We start from the raw sequence: 14,116 nt of genomic DNA, 5'->3' as shown, positions 1-14,116 counted from the left end.
GCTCTTAGTAATGTCCATGAGAAGGAAGCACCCAGACTCACCTGTTCTGCCCCCTGGTGGAAGTCGGTGGACATGACCAGCGTGTTGCTGCGTTCCTCCAGCACTGACGTCAGCCCTTTCCATTCCTCCTGTAGCCGTGACGAGACACACGCGATCCGCTCCGCTCCGTAGTGACACCCCTCACACAGCTGCATCGCCACGGAGACCACCCCGTCCACGTTCACACTCCCGTTCTAAGGAGGGGTCAGAGGTTAGGTACCATACATCAGAGTTCACAACTCATGTTTAATAGCACCATAGAGTTAAAGGGCACGAATTCACAGTGATGTGTGATAGGGTGTCTGTACCATAGAGTTCACAGTGATGTGTGATAGGGTGTCTGTACCATAGAGTTCACAGTGATGTGTGATAGGGTGTCTGTACCATAGAGTTCACAGTGATGTGTGATAGGGTGTCTGTACCATAGAGTTCACAGTGATGTGTGATAGGGTGTCTGTACCATAGAGTTCACAGTGATGTGTGATAGGGTGTCTGTACCATAGAGTTCACAGTGATGTGTGATAGGGTGTCTGTACCATAAGAGTTCACAGTGATGTGTGATAGGGTGTCTGTACCATAGAGTTCACAGTGATGTGTGATAGGGTGTCTGTACCATAGAGTTCACAGTGATGTGTGATAGGGTGTCTGTACCATAGAGTTCACAGTGATGTGTGATAGGGTGTCTGTACCATAGAGTTCACAGTGATGTGTGATAGGGTGTCTGTACCATAGAGTTCACAGTGATGTGTGATAGGGTGTCTGTACCATAGAGTTCACAGTGATGTCTGATAGGGTGTCTGTACCATAGAGTTCACAGTGATGTGTGATAGGGTGTCTGTACCATAGAGTTCACAGTGATGTGTGATAGGGTGTCTGTACCATAGAGTTCACAGTGATGTGTGATAGGGTGTCTGTACCATAGAGTTCACAGTGATGTGTGATAGGGTGTCTGTACCATAGAGTTCACAGTGATGTGTGATAGGGTGTCTGTACCATAGAGTTCACAGTGATGTGTGATAGGGTGTCTGTACCATAGAGTTCACAGTGATGTGTGATAGGGTGTCTGTACCATAGAGTTCACAGTGATGTGTGATAGGGTGTCTGTACCATAGAGTTCACAGTGATGTGTGATAGGGTGTCTGTACCATAGAGTTCACAGTGATGTGTGATAGGGTGTCTGTACCATAGAGTTCATAGTAAAGGGCAGAGGTGTGGACTCGAGTCACAAATATGATGACTTGCAACTTGACTTGGACTTTAACCTTTTGACTCGACCTGACTTGATACCTTCCCCAAGCCTCCCCAAAACTCCCCAAGCCTCCCCAACCCCCCCAAGCCTCCCCAAGCCTCCCCAGGCCTCCCCAGGCCTCCCCAACCCTCCCCAAGCCTCCCCAACCCTCCCCAAGCCTCCCCAAGCCTCCCCAAGCTTCTCCAAGCCTCCCCAACCCTTCCCAAGCCTCCCCAGGCCTCCCCAACCCTCCCCAAGCCTCCCCAACCCTCCCCAAGCCCAAATATAAAACAATATGCTTTTTAAAAAGTGTGTAGCGCATCAACTCTTCATTTAACGGATTACAGTTTGAATCGGACAGCAGCCAATCAAGTTGTGCCGGCTGAGAAACAGTTGAGCGTGGCAGTGCAGAGGAACGGGGGTGAATTCAGACGGAGCCCTGGGACGGTGATACCCCAAATGATTATTTTCAGATATAAAGACTCCGCTGTATCAACAACAAACAGACTGCAACTTGCAAAACATGCGGGAAGAAAATGACAGACGGAGGCAACAATTTCCAACTTTGTTCGACATTTGAAGCTGAACAAAGAACGGTAAGTCGTGGCTAATATAGCCGACAGCTATATATTTTATTACTTTACTGGTGTATCATGTAGGTTAACGTAAAGTTAAATCAATGAGCCTCCACACAGTCAGTCAGTGCGGGAACGTGATCATGGTACCCAAGATTGAGCTACAACTGGCTAGGCAGTTGGTAGTCTAAATCCTGCCTGATGTCACTGCTGTTCCTAAAACCATTGCCATATGTTAGCCTACTGTAACCACACAGAGAGAGTGTGTGTGTGTGTTAAGGTTGGGCGATTGTGTACAAGCCTACACTGCCCGATTGCGCCCCATAGCGATCCTCGGTAATCGATCACTATTGGGGGGGTCTTTCTCATGGCTACCCATTTATTTCCATGGAAATATAACGTTTATTGGAAAGTAATAAATATATAGATATTTTTAAAATAATTCATGATTTGTGTAAATGTAATATAATAACTATTACTATTATGAAATTGTATTACATTTGTTGAAGAACACATTATGACTTGTTTAGGACTCGAAACTCAAAGATTTTAGATTTAATTTGATACTTGACGGTCTTGACTTGAAACTTGACTCGGACTTGTCTGTCTTGACTTGGGACTTGAGTGCTAAGACTTGGGACTTGACTTGGGACTTGAGTGCTAAGACTTGGGACTTGACTTGGGACTTGAGGGCTAAGACTTGAGACTTAATTGTGACTTGTAAAACAATGACTTGGTCCCACCTCTGGTAAAGGGTAACAGAATAGAGTTGATGGTAAAGGGTAACAGAATGTCTGTACCATAGAGTTGATGATAAGGGGTAACAGAATGTCTGTACCATAGAGTTGATGATAAGGGGTAACAGAATGTCTGTACCATAGAGTTGATGATAAGGGGTAACAGAATGTCTGTACCATAGAGTTGATGATAAGGGGTAACAGAATGTCTGTACCATAGAGTTGATGATAAAGGGTAACAGAATGTCTGTACCATAGAGTTGATGATAAGGGGTAACAGAATGTCTGTACCATAGAGTTGATGATAATGGGTAACAGAATGTCTGTACCATAGAGTTGATGATAAGGGGTAACAGAATGTCTGTACCATAGAGTTGATGATAAGGGGTAACAGAATGTCTGTACCATAGAGTTGATGGTGAAGTGCTGGTGCTGGGTCTGGAGTTCCAGGGCATGCTGGTGGTTGAGGCCAACCTCTGTCTGACTCTGCAGGAACAGATCCTTACTGTGGGCTATCCACTCGGACATCTACAACACACACACACAGGGGGTTACACATCCACACGCACGCACACACACACACACACGCACACACACACACACACGCACGCACGCACACACGCACGCACGCACGCACACACACACACACACACACACACACACACACACACACACACACACACACACACACACACACACACACACTTCATCTATTTAGACATGTACAGAATAATAGAGAACGGGAGAGAGAGCGAAAGAGAGGGGGAGGGAGAAAAAGGGAGGGTTGTCTGCCAGTCGACCTGCTGTCTCCACCACTGCTGTTCATTCAGACAACAGATGGTCACTACCAGCGGGCTCTAAACTGTACCACCACAGGGAGACTTATACCTTTGTCTCTTCTTCTCTCTCCCTCTGACTCCCACACACACACACACACACACACACACACACACACACACACACACACACACACACACACACACACACACACACACACACACACACACACACACACACACACACACACACACACACACACACACGTAAACATACGCACACACACACACACTCTTTCCCCTCCCATAAACACACACCTTGGCAGCGTCCTGTTCGTATAGATGCAGCTGTAAGGTCTGGTCTAGGTGTGCTTTCCGTTCGGTCCAGCTCTGCTGCAGTTGTGTCCTGGCAGTCTGCAGCCTCTCCAGTAGGGAGGCCACCTTCGGAGCTACACTCTGGAAATCAGCCCCGCCCGACAACCAGCTTCCGTAACCTTGGTTACTGCTGGGCACGTCGCTAGGGACTTCACCGCTGTGGGCGGGCCAAGCCGCATGCGCTGGAGCAAGCTCCGCCCCTCACGGTCGATGGCATCGATGGGAGCCGTGGCAACGGTGGTACGTAGTCGGCCATGCTCCTCTAGCAGCCTGGTCAAACACACACACACACGCACACACGCACACACACACACACACACAGCTTGAACACACACACACACAAACATAGCTTACTGCACCAGCCACACATACACACATCTGCATCTGTCTTACTTGCGGGCCTCATCCACGCCCTGGGCCTCGCTTATGCGGGTCAGCCCAGCCTCCAGCTGCTCTAGCTGGGCCAGCAGTTGCCCAGCAGCTCCTGAGAACTCTTCCAGGCCCAGCCGTAGCTCTGTCCACTCCACATGGTCATACTCCAGAGAACCGCACAGGTCAGAGGTCAGCTGGGACGGGTCCACCAGCTTGGACAGGCCCTCCACCGACACTAGACTGGTCTGGAGGGAGAGGGGAAAGAGAGAGGGAGAGAGGGAAGAGAGAGGGAGAGGAGAAAGAGAGAGGGAGAGAGGAAAGAGAGGGAGAAAGGAAAGTGAGAGGGAGATGGGGAAAGAGAGAGAGAGATGGGAGAGAGGGGGAAAGAGAGAGGGAGAGGGGGAAAGAGAGGGAGAGGGGTAGGAAATAGGGGCAAAGAGAGAGGGAGAGAGGAACAGAGAGAGGGAGAGGGGGAAAGAGAGAGGGAGAGGGGGAAAGAGAGAGGGAGAGAGGAACAAAGAGAGGGAGAGGGGTAAGAGAGGGAGAGGGGTAAGAGATATGGGCAAAGAGAGAGGGAGAGAGGAACAGAGAGAGGGAGAGGGGGAAAGAGAGGGGAGAGGGGGAAAGAGAGAGGGAGAGAGGAACAGAGAGAGGGGCAAGAGAGGGGAGGGGTACAGAGAGAGGGGCAAAGAGAGAGGGAGAGGGGGAACAGAGAGAGGGAAAGAGGAGGGAGAGGAGAGGGGTAAGAGAGGGAGAGAGGGGCAAAAGAGGGAGAGGGAACAGAGAGGGGAGAGGGGGAAGAGAGAGAGAGAGGGGTAAGAGAGATGGGCAAGAGATATGGGCAAAGAGAGAGGGAGAGAGGAACAGAGAGAGGGAGAGGGGGAAAGAGAGAGGGAGAGAGGAACGGAGAGAGGGAGAGGGGTAAGAGGGAGAGGGGTAAGAGATATGGGCAAAGAGAGAGGGAGAGAGGAAAAGAGATAGGGAGAGGGGGAAAGAGAGAGGGAGAGAGGAACAGAGAGAGGGAGAGGGGGAAAGAGAGAGGGGCAAAGAGAGAGGGAGAGGGGGAAAGAGAGAGGGAGAGAGGGAAAGAAAGAGGGAGAGGGGGAAAGATAGAGGGGTGGGGCACGAGGATTGAGAAAGAAAGAGAGAGAGATTAGAGAAGGGGATAAATTATAGTTAGAACAATACACAGAGGCACTCCACACATACACACACCTCAAAGGTGAGTTTGGCGCTGCCCAGGTTGGTCTTGTGTTTCTGCCAGAAGGTGTCTGGTTTGATGATGAGGGCCGTGTGAATGTGGGCGGAGAACCCCTCCTGGAGTGTCCGTAGCAACGGCTTGACGCTCTCCCACTTAGAACCACGCATGTCTACGACCACCGTGAAGCCCCTGGCACGCACGTCATCACTGAGAAGAGAGAGGATGGGAGAGGAGATGGAGGGGGTCAGGAAGAGCGAGAAACAGAGAGGGTGAATCAAGTAGAAAGAGAGAGGGAGTAAAGGAGGTGGAGAGTCAGGGAGAGAGGGGATATATCAGTGTGAATTATGAGGGAAGAGAAAGATAAACTGACGGTGTGATACAGGGATGATGCTATAGAGATAATACACTGACAGTGTGATACAGGGATGATGCTATAGAGATAATACACTGACAGTGTGATACAGGGATGATGCTATAGAGATAATAAACTGACAGTGTGATACAGGGATGATGCTATAGAGATAAAACACTGACAGTGTGATACTGATGCTATAGAGATAATACAGTGTGATACAGGGATGATGCTATAGAGATAATACACTGATGGTGTGATAATACACTGACAGGGATGATGCTATAGAGATAATACACTGACAGTGTGATACAGGGATGATGCTATAGAGATAATACACTGACAGTGTGATACAGGGATGATGCTATAGAGATAATACACTGACAGTGTGATACAGGGATGATGCTATAGAGATAATACACTGACAGTGTGATACAGGGATGATGCTATAGAGATAATACACTGACAGTGTGATACAGGGATGATGCTATAGAGATAATACACTGACAGTGTGATAGAGGGATGAGTTATAGAGATGGAGAGGTAGCTATAGAATAACTCAGTGATAGTGTTACCTGGGTATGATGCATGAGTAAAGGGATGGACAGATAGAGAGATAAAGTGATAGAAGGAGTGTTACCTGGGTATGATGGACAGATAGAGAGATAAAGTGATAGAAGGAGTGTTACCTGGGTATGATGGACAGATAGAGAGATAAAGTGATAGAAGGAGTGTTACCTGGGTATGATGGACAGATAGTGGACAGATAGAGAGATAAAGTGATAGAAGGAGTGTTACCTGGGTATGGTGGACAGATAGAGAGATAAAGTGATAGAAGGAGTGTTACCTGGGTACGGTGGACAGATAGAGAGATAAAGTGATAGAAGGAGTGTTACCTGGGTATGGTGGACAGATAGAGAGATAAAGTGATAGAAGGAGTGTTACCTGGGTACAGATAGTGGACAGATAGATAGAGATAAAGTGATAGAAGGAGTGTTACCTGGGTACAGTGGACAGATAGAGAGATAAAGTGATAGAAGGAGTGTTACCTGGGTATGGTGGACAGATAGAGAGATAAAGTGATAGAAGGAGTGTTACCTGGGTACGGTGGACAGATAGGTGACCAGTCTGCTTAGATCCTCCTGTTTCACTCGGTCATGATTGGTCCGCGCTGGGAAGGTGAGAATGGGCCCGCCTCTCTTGTCCCTCCCCCCTGGGACAGTGACATCATCAAAAAGCAACATAACACATCATTACCAGAGGGGTTTTGAACCAAGACACTCAACTAGGACATATACCGTGTCAGCCTAGGGGAGGGGCTTGGTCGGACAAGGGTAAGGAGTTAGGTGAAGGGACAAGGGAACATAACAGGGGAACGAAATGGAGCAAGGGAATAGAGGGAGCTTGGAAAAGAGACTAGGGAACAAAATGGGACAGGGCCGTACTCAACTCACCTGAAACAAAGGCCACTTTTTCCCTCAGAACTGTCAGCACATCCACCGCTCTCACCCCCTCCCCCTGCGCACCCCCTAGAGAAGAGAGAGGGAGGAGGGGGTGAGGGAGAGAAGAGAGAGAGGGAGGAGAGGGGGACAGAGAGAAAAGAGAATGGGGGGGGGCAGACAAGGTGATATAGACAGATAGTTACATTTCAAATATCCCTGTAAACACTACTTAGTTCCTCGATCACAAATGAACAGCCACATCAACAACAATCTCCCCTGGAAACAGAGGGAGAGAAAGAACTAGGGTTTGAACAGCAGGCTGTAATGACACTATCACATTAAATGACTGTAAATAAATGTGTGTGTGTTGTGATTGTGTGTATGTGGTGTGTATAGGTTGCTGTGACAGCATGTAGACAGCAGACAAAACCCATCTGGTGTTTAGGCCTGTTAGTGTAATCTGATGTGGGTATAATCCTGACTGGAACAGCTGGGGCACTGGGGCATAGGGCAGGGACAGAGGTAGGGGGGATGTTTGCAGAGGGGACATGTGTCTGTGTTAGTGTAAGCTGGAGCACTTGTGTGCGTGTGTGTGTGTCTGTGTGCGTATGTGTGTGTGCGCACGTGTGCGTGCGTCTGTGTGTGTTTCTGTGTGTGTGCGCGCGTGTGTGCGTGAGTGCATGCGTGTGTGCGTGAGTGAGTAGAGTGAAGGGACAAACCTTCTCACCTGCCTTTCCTCAGGCTGTGTGTGTGTGTGTGGCTCTGCAGTCTCCCATACAGTACCAGAGGAAGTAGAGTGAAGGGACAAACCTTCTCACCTGCCTTTCCTCAGGCTGTGTGTGTGTGTACAGTATTTGGAAAGGGTAGGGGTAGCAATGGATGACAGAGAAAAAGGGATGAAGGGCAACGTTGGAGGGAGGGAGGGAGGGAGGGAGGGAGGGAGGGAGGGAGGGAGGAGGGAGGGAGGGAGGGAGGGAGGGAGGGAGGGAGGGAGGGAGGGAGGGAGGGAGGGGGAGGGAGGTTAGAGTATGTAGCTCAAGGGGTCTAGCTGACCTTTCCACGTCACTAAGAGGTTATTCTCTCACTGTATACTGTTATTCTGCTCTGCAATCAAACCCTCACGTGTGTGTGTAAATGTGTGTGTGTTTATGTATGTGTGTGTGTAGTTGTGTGTGTGTATGTATAGTAGGTGTGTGTGTGTGTGTGTGTGTGTGTGTGTGTGTGTGTGTGTGTGTGTGTGTGTGTGTGTGTGTGTGTGTGTGTGTGTGTGTGTGTGTGTGTGTGTGTGTGTGTGTGTGTGTGTGTGTGTGTGTGTGTGTGTGTGTGTGTGTGTGTGTGTGTGTGTCCAAGACAATAACATTCTAGTCCACATTAGAATGTCATTGAATGTCATTGTGATGAAACATTTTGTGACAGAATGGAGGAAATAGCTTGCTGAATGTTGTGTTTGTTGAAAGGTTTATGTGTGTGTGTGCTGTGTGTGCATGCTTTTGTGCGTACGTGTGTTACAGACGTTTTTGCTTCTCCTTATCGATTGTGAATTCACCCATGAAAACGATGGAAAGAGGAAGCACAAAGAACTGAACATGAAGGAGTGAAGGACAGGAAGAGGAAACCAATGTGACAGGAAGCGTGGCACTCCAGACTTCCTGTAACACAGAACTCCAGGGAGTGGCAGGAAGTAGAAATAAAATAATCGTACCAAACCAAACGACGCGCTGTTTATCACACACATCCAAACACACACACATTTACACACGCACACACACATCCAAACACACACATGTAAACCCGTACACATGTAAACACACACACACATACATACACACGTACACATCCAAACACACACACATGTAAACACACACACACACACCAAGACTAATAACTCCCTGCGGCTGCCAGCCGGTGACTGGAAACATCAAACACACCAATACGTTCCATAAAACAGGCAGACAGGGAAGGATTTAACATCTTCAGGTAAAGTGGAAGATGAACAAGACTGTTTCATATCGTCATCTTTGTATTTCTCTGTTTCCCCTCTGAAAACGGCAGGTGCTAACGCCTAGTCACGCTGGCCCTGGAACCGTGCTGCCAGATGTTTACCCTGCAAGACTAAAAGAGCATTGCTTGTACAACCACACACACACCGCACGCAGACAGACAGCCAGACGGTGTGCAGCCGAAGGCGGATTACTACTACTCTGTGTATCACAAGAGAATCTGACACACACACGGCTAAACAGACCAGGCTGGTCACACGAAAGAGCAGGCCAGGCCACAGACAGCGCACCACCGCAACACAGGTTACAACTACACTACAAGATTGAGAATAAAGCACACACACAGACACACACACACACACACACACAGAAACACACACACAGACACACACACACAGACACACACACACACAAACACACACACACACACACACACAGAAACACACACACACACAGACACACACACACAGACACACACACACACACACACTATTCCTAAGCCGTTTATAGACAACACTGCAGTGCATTCATCACCACCATAGTGTACCCCCAGACAGAGAGACTCTGAATGCTCTATATACACCGTATATACAAAAGTATGTGGACACACCTTCAAATTAGTGGATTTGGCTATTTCAGCCACATCCGTTGCTGACAGGTGTATAAAATTGAGCACACAGCCATGCAATCTCCATAGACAAACATTGGCAGTAGAATGGCCTTCCTGAACAGCTCAGTGACTTTCAACGTGGCACCGTGATAGGATACCACCTGCCCCGGTCAATTGTCACTGCTGTTATTGTGAAGTGGAAACGTCTAGGATCAACAACGGATCAGCCGCAAAGTGGTCGGCCACACAAGCTCAGAGAACGGGACCGCCGAGTGCTGAAGTGTGTAAAAATCATCTGTCCTCAGTTGCAACACTACTGAGTTCCAAACTGCCTCTGGAAGCAACGTCAGCACAATAACTGTTCGTCGGGAGCTTCATGAAATGGGTTTCATAGCCGAGCAGCCGCACACCAGCCAAAGATCACCATGCGCAATGCCAAGTATTTCTTTGGTTTGTTTCGGGGGGTTTTGCTTTGCTGTACGGAATCTGGACACGTCTCTTCATGGCTCCTAGTACTCTCTCCTGTCTGTTTGTGCATCTGCTCTTAAACACTTCATTTCTAATAAAACTTAACTCTTTGCTAACCTGTAGCCTCTCCCTCTCGTAGACAAGTCAGGAAAAGCAACATGCCTCATGTTTTTGGGTTAAAAGTAGAAAGCAATGCCATGAGAACACGACCTGCCCCGACCTGCATAGTGCCAACTGTAAAGAGTTGAGGAGGAATAATGGTCTGGGGCTGTTTTTCACAGTTCAGGATAGGCCCCTTAGTTCCAGTGAAGGGAAATCTGAACGCGACAGCATACATTGATATTCTAGGCAATTCTGTGCTTCCAACTTTGTGGCAACAGATTGGGGACGGCCCGTTTCTGTTTCAGAATGACAACGCCCCCCGGGCACAAAGCGAGGTCCGTACAGAAATGGTTTGTCTGACCTCAACTCCATCGAACACCTTTGGGATGAATTGGAACGCCGACTGCGAGCCAGGCCTAATCGCCCAACATCAGTGCCCAACCTCAATAATGCTCTTGTGGCTGAATGGAAGCAAGTCCCAGAAGCAGTGTTCTAACACAGTGGAAAGCCTTCCCAGAAGAGTGGAGGCTGTTATAGCAGCAAAAGGGGACCAACTCCATATTAATGCCCAGGATTTTGGAATGAGATGTTTGACGAGCAGGTGTCCACATACTTTTGGTCATGTTATATACAGTATATATACTGTGTGTGTGTGTGTGTGTGTGTGTGTGTGTGTGTGTGTGTGTCAGTCATCTAGGAATGGGCCATAATGGCACTCATTCACCATGAATTACATATCACCAGCATGATTGTAACACTAGCATGCTAAAGGCACAGAGGACTGAGCAAGGGGAGTGTGCACCAAGAAATCCTTTGGGGTCTCCATCCCAAATGGCACCCTGTTCCCTATATAGTACACTACTTTTGATGAGAGCCCTATAGGCCCTGGTCCAAGGCAGTGCACTATAAAAGGGAATAGGGCGCCATTTGGGATGCAGTCTTGGTATCCAAGGTGAGTAGGCCCCTCTGTGCCGGTCTATTGATGTAGTGTGTGTGTGTGTGTGTGTGTGTGTGTGTGTGTGTGTGTGTGTGTGTGTGTGTGTGTGTGTGTGTGTGTGTGTGTGTGTGTGTGTGTGTGTGTGTGTGTGTGTGTGTGTGTGTGTGTGTGTGTGTGTGTGTGTGTGTGTGTGTGTGTGTGTGTGTCTGTCTGTCTGTCTGTACTGAGGCAGGTTTATCCATCTCAGTGGGAGAGACACCTAATCCTGAGCATAAACATTAACACACCACTGTGTTTGAATATTCCCAGCACAGGGACCAACGATAACCTTAGGAGGAAGAGGGGGAGAAGCGTTGAGAGGAAGAGGAGGAATAAAGAGACATTAAGTGGAACCCTTCACTGATCATTGCGAGTAGCAGCCGGGAAGCAGATCACAGGCGCGCTGTGACAACCTCTCCCTCCCTTCTCTCCATGTCTTACCAGCCCTTGGGATGAGACAGCCTACTGGGATGCATCTCAATAGTCTTAAGTCCTTTTCCTCTCAATATCTCTTTTCCTCCATCTGACGGGAAACAATGTTGCTTTCACCCATCCTGTGTTTTTCAGGTCAGTGCTGATGAAGGAGACGATGTCATGGACGAAAAGAGGCATGAAGAGGAAACTATTTAAGAGTATTGAGACATAGCCCTTATATTCCTCACTAGGCTGTAGTCGTCTCCTTTTGGCCAATCAAGGGGATGAGGCATCCACCACAGTGTGTTGTCCAGTGTCTTCAGATCAGTGTAGATAAAGGAGAGGAGACTAGGAGAGGACCCCTGTTTAGACTAGATGCAGCCCTGTGGACCAGTTGGGACCTCTGCCATCCATGCTCACTAGAGAGAGCACACGCACAAACACACACCTTATTTCATGTCTGATAGTCATGCATAATCATCATGTGTGTGTGTGTGTGTGTGTGTGTGTGTGTGTGTGTGTGTGTGTGTGTGTGTGTGTGTGTGTGTGTGTGTGTGTGTGTGTGTGTGTGTGTGTGTGTGTGTGTGTGTGTGTGTGTGTGTGTGTGTGTGTGTGTGTGTGTGTGTGTACGGTAGCTAGTGTCTTAGTCCACACACAGCTGCGGTAACATGTTTGCTCCGATACAGTGGCCTATAGCAGCTGTACATGCTTACTACACACACAGGGAGAATGAATGGAAGTGCTGACGATTTAACATCACGGCGAAAAGCCTCGGGCCTGTGCTCGGCCGTTTGTGGATTGTATAAAGATCAGAGACAGAATACGGTCAAATAAACGTTCACATAGATTATGTGGGTGTGTCTGTATTGATATCGTTTTATAACACCGCGGATCAAATGCTGCAAGCTACATAGAACATATATAGGCAATGCTGCTACTGTACTCCCTCTCTCTCTCTCTGTCTCTCTCAATTCAATTAAATAGGTTTTATTGGCACGGGAAACATGTTTACATCGCCAAAGCAAGTGATCATGATGGATCCTCAATCACACAAACTGACCAAAAACTCAACGTATATGCTTCGTCCTCCCTGACCATGCACGCTGCGGTGAAATAGTCTAATTCTATAATGGGCTGAATATACAGCTCTGCCAATGCTATTTCTCACGGTAACGGACAGGCACATTCCTGCACGGTAACGATAGGCTACATCCACCCATACCCGGGGCCAGGCAGCTGTGACCAATCCCTCCGGTTTAGCCTTTTCACCCTTTTCATTATCGATCTCGGCACGGGATGCCGTTAACACCCAGCCTGCCCACCTGCTTTAGCCAACCCGTCCTGACCGGCTTCACCGGGTCCGGTTTGGGCAGGGTCCCCGGGATTCATCCTCTCCGATAGATCCTCCACGCCTTCAACGAGAGGCTGGTCGGTTCTTTTTTTCTTTCCTTTTTTGAACCCCTCGGTATGCAGAGATGGTCGTTACGGGGAGAAAGTCAGTCAGTCATCGCGCGGCCCCGTCCTCATGTTCTCTTCTGTATCCTAGCAGCGATTCTCGTCCGTAGTCGCGCGCATTCCCGTTCCTCCGCTACTGTCGCCGTGATCCTGCGCGGCATCACATCACATCACATCATATCCCACCGTATCGCCTTGCGCGCTTTTGTTCAGTAGTTGACTAGTAGGCCTACCGAATACCGAGGCGAAAGCTCGTGCAGCATGCTCCATTACTAGCCAACTACAACCGACCTACCGACCAATCTAACAATAGCGTTATACCGAAACGCACCCGGTGCAGATGGCTCGGGCTCAGCTGACTGCATGAGCACCGACAGTCCCGAGCCTGTCCATGCACGGCGCGTGCAACCGGAGGCGAGGCAGGCCCGTAGTATAGACTACATACGTTGCCTGAAGTGATTCAAGAAGAACATCATCGCTGTGCCCTGACTGTAGGAGGGACTTTCCCTTATTCCCTGGCATGCACTATAAAATCAATGCGCTCGATCTATGCCGTCATTCATCCACCAGTCTTCACACACCAAGGACGATGGCAACATCATGGTTTGCTTTGTTCTTCCCAGATTAGAGAAGAGGGGGCTATCTTAATGGGGTCAAGCTGCCTATATTTGATGCTGATCGCATAGCCTAGAGAAGCTACCCTTTGGTTATTGCATCACCAGCCCGCCTCCTCTTATTTATCAAAGCAGTAACCGCCTATCTAGAAAAAAACACCGTTCCCGGTGACATCACTCAATTAACCGTGACACCCGCAGCATCAATGTGTCTCCCGCTGTGGTTGTGTAACCTACTGTTATCGCCTCCCAACAACAGACCAAACCTCCCTCTCATCTCTACACACACACACACACACACACACACACACACACACACACACACACACACACACACACACACACACACACACACACACACACACACACACACACACACA

At 48.7% G+C, this 14,116-nt stretch overlaps 1 protein-coding gene across 1 annotated transcript in view; it reads right to left on the bottom strand.

The window, feature by feature from the left end:
- The window catches only part of LOC124018916 (kalirin-like), a 74,316-nt gene extending 61,260 nt beyond the window's left edge, over positions 1-13,056 (bottom strand). The window contains exons 1-9 of the mRNA XM_046334244.1: positions 12,990-13,056; positions 7,110-7,184; positions 6,754-6,868; positions 5,318-5,510; positions 4,124-4,347; positions 3,905-4,000; positions 3,674-3,860; positions 2,985-3,107; positions 42-233 (exon numbers count right to left, since the gene is read on the bottom strand). Coding sequence (XP_046190200.1) covers positions 42-233; positions 2,985-3,107; positions 3,674-3,860; positions 3,905-4,000; positions 4,124-4,347; positions 5,318-5,510; positions 6,754-6,868; positions 7,110-7,184; positions 12,990-13,056 — 1,272 coding nt within the window. The remainder of the gene's footprint in view (positions 1-41; positions 234-2,984; positions 3,108-3,673; positions 3,861-3,904; positions 4,001-4,123; positions 4,348-5,317; positions 5,511-6,753; positions 6,869-7,109; positions 7,185-12,989) is intronic.
- Between the last annotated feature and the right edge of the window lie 1,060 nt (positions 13,057-14,116).

The sequence above is a fragment of the Oncorhynchus gorbuscha genome, unplaced genomic scaffold, assembly GCF_021184085.1.
Source record: "Oncorhynchus gorbuscha isolate QuinsamMale2020 ecotype Even-year unplaced genomic scaffold, OgorEven_v1.0 Un_scaffold_590, whole genome shotgun sequence".
NCBI classification, from domain to species: Eukaryota; Metazoa; Chordata; class Actinopteri; order Salmoniformes; family Salmonidae; genus Oncorhynchus; species Oncorhynchus gorbuscha.
This window is presented reverse-complemented; position numbering and strand designations above follow the sequence as displayed.